This window comes from Austrofundulus limnaeus, unplaced genomic scaffold (assembly GCF_001266775.1).
Source record: "Austrofundulus limnaeus strain Quisiro unplaced genomic scaffold, Austrofundulus_limnaeus-1.0 Scaffold288, whole genome shotgun sequence".
Classification (NCBI taxonomy): Eukaryota; Metazoa; Chordata; class Actinopteri; order Cyprinodontiformes; family Rivulidae; genus Austrofundulus; species Austrofundulus limnaeus.
In genome coordinates, this window is record NW_013952690.1 from 286,633 (window position 1) to 295,152 (window position 8,520).

At 38.1% G+C, this 8,520-nt stretch overlaps 1 protein-coding gene across 2 annotated transcripts in view; it reads right to left on the reverse strand.

The window, feature by feature from the left end:
- csmd2 (CUB and Sushi multiple domains 2) overlaps positions 1-8,520 on the reverse strand; it is a gene marked incomplete at its 5' end in the record, with an annotated part of 325,712 nt that overhangs the window by 244,252 nt on the left and 72,940 nt on the right. For both annotated transcript variants that reach the window (XM_014021334.1, XM_014021333.1), the window contains 1 exon segment: positions 5,497-5,691. In XM_014021334.1, the coding sequence (XP_013876788.1) occupies positions 5,497-5,691 (195 nt within the window).

Here is an 8,520-nt window from a genome sequence, read left to right on the forward strand (position 1 = left end):
ACACACACACACACACACACACACACACACACACACACACACACACACACACACACACACACACACATATATATATTGTTTTGCTGGAGGCCAGAAACACGGCAGTCTTAGGATTTCAAAATGCCTCTCAGTGATTTTTTTATTTTTATTTTACAGTCAGCAGGAAGTAGGTATAGAGAATGATGCAAACTAGTGTAACATAGAAGGGAGTGATTAAACTTTAATTATTTCAGTTTTGTGTTAATCACAGCTATATTTTCACTCCTCAGACTGCTTTAAAAAATAAAGGGTTAATTTACTGTGTTGCCATGGCAATAATTAAATAACATCTTTATACTTGAAATGCATCTTTAAATAATAGAGTAGATGATATGTTGACTTAAAAAAAGAAAATATGTATCTTCGGATACAGAGGATCAGATCAATAAAATGGAGGAGACACATTAAGGGGAATTCTAACCAACATTTTAACCTTTTTTATTTGTTTTTAATAGAGGTGAGTGTTTTTTGTAGATCTGATTATAGTGGCCTGCCAGCTGTCTCTTTGTGATGTTTTAAAGAGAAGAGGAGGATCTCAGAAGCGTCTGGCCCTGTCTATCATCCATCCTACCTGTCACCATGGCAAACCCCCCGAGGGAGGGCCAGGGAGTGTACGGACGAGAGGAAACCTGTGGGGTGTGAATTTCAATTGGAGGGAAAGCACGACGGTAGGGTGAAGAGAAGGGGATGAAGAAGATGACAGGTGACATGTGAGGACGGGATTGGGGGAAATCAGCAGAGGAACGGTGGACAATGAAGAAAGAGAAAGGTAGAATGAGAGATGACAGGTGATTTTTGCAGTGGGAGTGACTGGAAGTACAATGCAGACAGAAAAAAAGAGAAAAAAAAGAATTGATATTCCACACAGGACTGTTTCTTCACACTTGAAAGGAAGTCTCTGGACACTTAACTCTCCATCTCATCTTGACTCTTTGTCACCTATAGCATTCGTTGGCTGGTATTGGCCAATACAGCCACTGTGTATTAACTGAAAATAAAGCAGTCTATGAAAGAAAAAAAAAAACACTGAACATTGGTGTTTTATTGTGTGAATTGTGCAAAATGTCACATTTTTAAACTAATGCCAAAAATGCTTCTGCCATTATGAACAGTACCATTTAAAGCTGTCACCTAGAATATCATTGGCTTCCAAAAAGATATACTGAGATAGTTGTGTGCTGTATAGAGTATACGAATACTGTAGGAGCTATGGTAAACTACATAAGGAGGAAAAAAACTTTATATGAAGCTTCAAAATATGCATAAGCAAAAATCTGAAAAATAAAAGTATTCGTATTCAATACCTTGAAAAAGCTTTCAGTTATTCCTCATGTCTGCCACAAACTGTGATTTTATGTGACAAACAACAAAATGTAGTTTATAACTGTGAAGTGGAAGTAAGATGATACATAAGTACAATTATGTAAAGTGTGCCATTCATTTGTATTTAATATCCTTTACTCTGATGCCCAAAACTAAAAGTCAGTGAAACCAACTGCCTTCAGAATTCACCCAATTAGGAAATCAAATCCACTTGTGTGTAATTTAATCTCATTTCAAATATAATTGTTCTGTGAAGGCCTCAGAGATGTTATGGAACATCTGTTATCTAACAGCATCATAAAGACCGAGGAAGATAGCAGAAAGTTTAGGGATAAAGTCAAGAATTTTAAAGCAGGGTTAGGTTTGAACATCTTAAAGAAGAAATCCACATTTTAATAATTCAGTTGAGTTCTATGCAAACCAGAACTGCAATGCTTTGGTCTGAATTCTTCCCTTATTGTAATTGTTCAAGCTTCACCCATTTTCTGAGGTGTGTCTCAGATCATCTCATTTTGAGGCTGTTTCTTTAAATGCCACCCCTCCAGCTTCCAGACCAGTGCATTCTGGTTTGATAGAGCGGCTTACAACTTTAAAGCAGTGCAGAAACTTTTTTTATTTACAAATTTGCTAAAACATGTCAACAACTAGAATTGTCCATCAAGCTTTACATGTTGGAGCCAGAGTCTGACCCAAAGCCAGAGGCAGCTTTAACAGCTAAAAAAGCAGAGTTTGCATATCCCTTTTTAAAAAGTGCTATTCAACCCATTATCAATAAATGTAAAGAGTATGGCACAACTGCAAATCTCCGAAGACATGGCTATCCACCTAAACTGAGAAGCCAGGCAAGGAGAGCATTAATCCAAGAAGCTGCCATGAAGCCCATGGTATTTTAGGAGAAGCTGAAGAGATTGACAGCTCAGGTAGGAGAATATGTCCCCATGGGCATCTATTAGTCATGCACTCCACAAGATTGATCCTTGTAGAAGAGTGGCACAAAGAAGGCCATTGTTGAAAGAAAGCCACAAGAGTCTTGTTTGCTTTCAAACTTGTAGGGGACACAGCAAAACATGTGGAAGATGGTGCTATGGGCAGATAAGGTTAACACCAATCTCTTTGACCTGAATGCAAACTGCTACATGTGGCAGAAAACTATCAGTGAACACCACACCTGCCCTGAAACATGGTATTGATGGCACTGTGTTGTGGGGGTGCTTTTCTGAAACAGGGACAAGGACACTAGTCAGGGTTGATGGGGAGATGGGTGGAGCCAAATACAGGGCAATCTTGGAAGAAAACCTGTTGGAGTCAGCAAAAGATTTGAGACTGGGGCTGAGGTTCACCTTTCAGCTGGACAAAGACATGAAAAATTGAGCCAGAGCTGCAATGAAATGATCAAGATCAGAGGTATTCCACCCTGTTCCTCATCACCCACTGTCCTATATGTTTTAGATGTTTCCCTGCTTCAACACACCTGACTGAAATGAATGAGTGATTGACAGGCTTCTGTTAAACTTGACATTTTGAGAAGGTAATTTAATTATTAGAATCAGGTGTGCCGAAGCATGCATTGAAACAGCTAAAACATGCTGGACATGGTGTCACGAGGAACAATGCTGAAGACCATTGATCTAGATTAAAGCCTATCCTTGTGCTAGAATGTCTTAGTAAACGTTCAGACCTAAATCAACCTAGAATCTCGGGTAAGACTTGGAAAACTTTCTTGATGGTTGCTTCCCATCTAAAGTAATTGAGCTTGAGCAATTTTGCGAAGAACAATATGAAAAAGGTTTCAGATGTGGAAAGTGGTGAAAAAATACCCCAAAATATTTCCAGCCATATTGGGAGTGAACAGTGGGAACTGTTGATTCAGGTCCGAAATGAAATTCCCACCAAACTTTTTACACGAAACCATGTTTTTTTTCTTCCACGTTGTATTTTTGCACTGATTTGTGTTGATCTATCACATAACAATACCAGTGAAATATTTGTATATTTGAAGTGTTTGTTGTGATGTCACAAAATGCAAAAACATGCAAGGGGTATGCAAACATTTTCACGTCATAGCAGGAAGTACAAATAAATGTGATAATATGACAATAGTGACGGCACACTGGGTAATTTTGATATTTTTAGTTGCAGGCTCCTTTCTTGACAACTTGATAAAACTAAAAAGGAGATAGATTTGTATGAGAGCAGTGACAAAAATACAGTTTAAGTTTTAATCAGACTGGACTTAATGTATTCTACAGCTAAGAAAACAAATTGATGAGCATGACACAGGACATGTAAAACATTATCTGTGCCATCGATAGGTGGCTATCATCCTTGGCTCAGCAGCGCTGGCACATCAGCACTGTCTTGAGTCCAAAGTGGTGACGATGCCAGAAAATGTGCCTCTTGCTTTAAAAGTAAAGTGGGCGCCCTGCCCCCCCCCCCCCACCCCCTCCCCACATATGGGCAGCCACTAAAATTGAAGTGACATTAACAATACACTTGCACATTATGAAGGAGCACTCAGGTGTAAAAGTTGACTTTTATGTGGTCACCAGAGGACCTCAATTAATCACAACCAAATTGCAAGTTTCTAAAACTTGTTGGCATGTAATTTCAGCTGAAAAGGTGGCATAATCACATCCCTCAGTCCTTGAGATTTTTTTTTTAAGAACAGAGTCTGGGTGAGCATTAGGAGAAGAATGAAAGCTGAAAATTAGTCTTAACAGCAATAGCTGGTTATTTATGTAAAAAAAGAAAAAACACTGAATGTTGTTATAGTTCTTTGACAGTTTCTTACTATAAATTTCATTACAAAGTAAAATGTACTAATGCCTATGCAATATCATCCCACTTTTTTCTCATATGGTCATGTGCCTGCGTTTGCTGGGTAGGTGGTGATTGTTCTGGCTCGTGGTGCCCAGCCATGTGTGCTCCTTTGTGGGCTTCCTGACACCCGGCCTGGCTACAGATGGCATAGTGTCTCAGCGGGCCGCTCAGCAGGCACACTGACACAAACCAATGGCTACAAGAATCCAAGGGAACTCACACACGCACGCGTGCACACAAGACAGCAAATGGACTTCGCATGCACGCTGGCTCACATGACTAAGACGTGTGCATCCTATTCAGCCATGTGAAAATGCATTATTTTTGCTCCCTTATAAATTATGTAAATTTGTCCCCCATCAGAGTGACTTTTGCTCACATACAACTATTCTTCAAAACGGTGTTGTGTCAGGTCAGGCAGCACAATGGCAGGTGTCGCTGCCGCAGGGGTGCTTGCTAACTCTGAGCGAGGGACAACTGGCACAAGCACCTGACTGGGAGGAAACACATGAGGTCCTGACACAGTAAATAAGATATTGGTATGAACACAAAAAAAGGAACAAGTAACTAAAGTCTTTAGAGAAATGTAGTGGAGTGAAAAGTCACCTTAAGATGTAAGAGTTTTAGATTTTTTTTGCTGAGAACAAAATTTCAAATACTTGGCTCTTCCTCTGCCCCAAACAATTAAATGCAAACAAGAAATAATTTTAATCAAGTTTCCTCACAGATTTGTGCCTCTTTTATTTATTTATTTATCTATTTATTTATTTATTGATAGGGGATCCGATAAGAGACTTCACTGGCAATGCTTAAGTAGCCACTAGTAGATTGCTTCACCATCATCCACTTCAGCTTCGGCAGGGGGGTGTTTTGAAATATTTTCCACTGCACTTCTCCTTCCAGTTGTTTCTATTTGCAGCCAAGATCGTAATTTGCTTGAACCACTCATCTTTTGGCTCTCTCTGCCTTTTTTTTCATCACATACAGCTTCTGAAAGTTAATTAGTTTGTTTCTTTTTTTTTTTTTTTTTCAGTTTGATGGTTGATACCAAAAATACTTCTGTGTACCACAAGAGGGATCTTAAGTATCACCCAGTGGCACTTGCACCACAGCTTGCAAACTATGGTATTAATTCACTTCCAAAACATATTTTTTGGAACCTTGGAACCATTTTTTTAATTGTTGTGACTAAAACTGTTTGTCAAAGTCACTAAATATAGAAATAATTTAAATGTGTGTTTCGTGACTCTACTTATTTTGAGATCAAGCATATTTTTTAACAACTGCAGGATTGCTGCTGTTCATTCTACTTACCTCTGCAGTAAGGAAGTGGAAAATCCCAGGCTGCAGTACCAGTTGAAGTGGCAAGGCAGGACAGGGTGGTGTGACCCTCTAACATGTAGCCAGGACTGCAGCTGTAGCGGATTTTATCCCCGATATTAAAACTGGAGCCCTGCTGGTGGCCATTTAGTAGCTGTCCAGGATTACCACAAGTGTAACTGGGCAAGGCTGGAAAGAGAAGAGATCATAAGAAAAATGAACTACGGTTGATTGTTTTCTCTGAAGAGTGTTCATCCTTTAAGCATAACTTGTGCACTGATGTCCTTTGAAAAACTTAGAAATGAGATTTTGTGTTAGTGAACACAGTACCTCAATGAAGTAGCATGGCTACTGATAAATATCAGTACCTTTCAATCAACATATTTTATTACTTTTAACAAGTTAAAATAAGAGCTGATCTGACTGAACTCAGACACTCCATTAACAATGTGCATGCATGTGTGCAAACTCCTTTTGACTGTATTATTATGGAAATCAAGTTCAAATGATAGTCAGTCATGCTATTAGCTTCATGCATCAGTATTCATGTAGCAGCAACACACACATGACAGATTACCTTCCCCTACACGACAAACACTTTACCAACAATACAGTGCATGATAGATGTGTGGTGGCTTGATGATCATGTTGCGCATCCAAACACACATCCGTAGACCAAACCAGAATGTGTGCCAGAATTTAGATGAAACTCTAAACTCCTCAACTGGCACACCAACAAAACTCACTGATACTAAATATTCAACGTACATGTTTGTATTAACAGTTCACTACCAAACACCATCTGCTTGTTAACAAACGGCACATTTCTTCTCGAATTTCACTCCACGGCATGGTCATTTGGTATTTTTACAGTGGTCATTTGAAATGACACATATCTCTATAAACCTCATTAGTAATTATATCAGGAGAAAAAAAAACATGGTGATTGAAAAGGGTTGGAGTATGACTCATTATGGTTTATTTGTTAAAGGATTTTGATTCATGCTTAACAAAAGAGATAAGCTGAGCTGGAAATAAGTTAAGACAAATGCATAAAAAAATCAAGAAGTTACAGCTTACATTCAATTCAAACTGAATATTGATATAATTAAGATGGTAGGAATTATGGCATGTTATAAATGAACTGATCAGATCATTTTAACAATGGTTAACAATGTTTGTCTTTTAAAGAAAGATCTATATTGAACTGATTGAGACAGATCAGAGTTATCCAGGAGATCTAAATTTAATGTGATATGTGACAAGTTGAAAAAATGTTCTACTTCATACCTCCCAATGTAAAAAAAGAAAAAAAATCACATCACAGCTACAGCACTAAAGCAATCTTTAGAAATCCAATAGTAGGGTGGTAAAAAGGGACTTTAATATTTGTTCTGCAATGAAAGACATTGTTTGTTTTGTAGTTATTTTTTCATGAATGCACAAACTTTAATTTGTGAAATTAACAAGCAACTAAATAAATGAGTGCAATTCACTTTTGCTCAGTTCTCTGATTAAAAAGCAGTGGAAACGCACACACGTTTGTAAATTTAATGTTCGATCAGTCACAATATAAATCTTGTTTATATACCATTCTGAATACGATGTTTTGCAATAAAAACATGAATTGATGCTTTTATGCTGATGTTAACATTTAAAGTAAAATCACAAAATGTATGTATTTTTTTAATCCCTTTGCATTTGCATGTTATCTTGAGGATAGGAGTTAAAAACTCTTTAAAATGACATCAGAAATCGAACAGCATTAATATCTGTCACATCTTTTCTGTCTTTTTTTTTCACAGTCAAGAGATGAATTTATTTTTCCAGTTCATGTTCCCTTAATTTTGTCCAAGCTGTATTTGATTAAAATAGGTCAAACTTGTTTGAATGCAGGTTTGTTTTATCATCAGCTAAGAGACAAACAGTCCCTACTAAGACTTTAACGAAACATTTCCCCAACATGAAAGCATATTTGTCCATTTGTTTCGGTCATCTGCAACATTATTATTTTTTTTCCCTGCATAGATTATTTGATTACAAAAAAAAAAAAAAAAAAAAATCACAAGAAACTCACTAAGGGCGGAGGACTCCATCTGCACACTATAATTCCAGTTATACCATCAGTGAATTCATAGCAGGTGTTTTCCATCATCTGTTGAAGCCAGAACACCTGCTCACACACCAAGGATGTCCTAAATGACTCAGTGCTGATTTGCCTTTTAAAGTACCTGGTTAGTACTTGGGTACCTTCCCTCTGGCCTAATCTGATTTATAATGATAGACTGAGTTGTCACTTTCGGGCTCCACTGTGCTGTAGCCTTTATTTTGATCCGCCAAGGCTACCTTATTACAGCTCCTGTTCTGTCGCCACCAGATTAGCCCATGCAACAAGGACTCTGATTAGGATATTAGCTGCTGGGACCAAAGCTTGAACGCAACAGCATGGTCACAAGGGAGGACCTTTTTTCCAAACAGGCACCTGCTTACTCCCATTATGATTGCGTTTGTGCAATATGCTGATGTAGGAAGGGTACACAAGTAAAGAGAGGAAAAGAAATTAACAACTTTCACATGACCTCTCAATAAAAAGTGTAACTAATGACATTATTACTTGCTTCATTCTATTTATGTGTATCAGTGGCCAGGCCTTTAGATTGTATATGCTGCCTCGCTGCCAGAGCACTGTCATACATAAATGGAACAGAGTGATTATTGATAGCATTAGCTCCACTATTTCTTTTATTAGCATGACAAATCATATTTTCTGTTTCTGGTTTGTGCACAACCAGATGACTATGAATGCAAATGAGCGGAAGGAGATGGTGTAATAATCAACTGATATTGACAGAGATGGTGTCGCTGAGAATGAGGAAGATTGAGCAGAATGACAGATTCTGATGCCTTAAAACTAACCGAACCCCAAACATTATTGGAGTAGAGATGCTCAAGCGGTCAAGCAGCTGATTTATGGGCATGTGTAAGGGTATGCATGCGTGCGTGTGTGTGTGTGTGTGT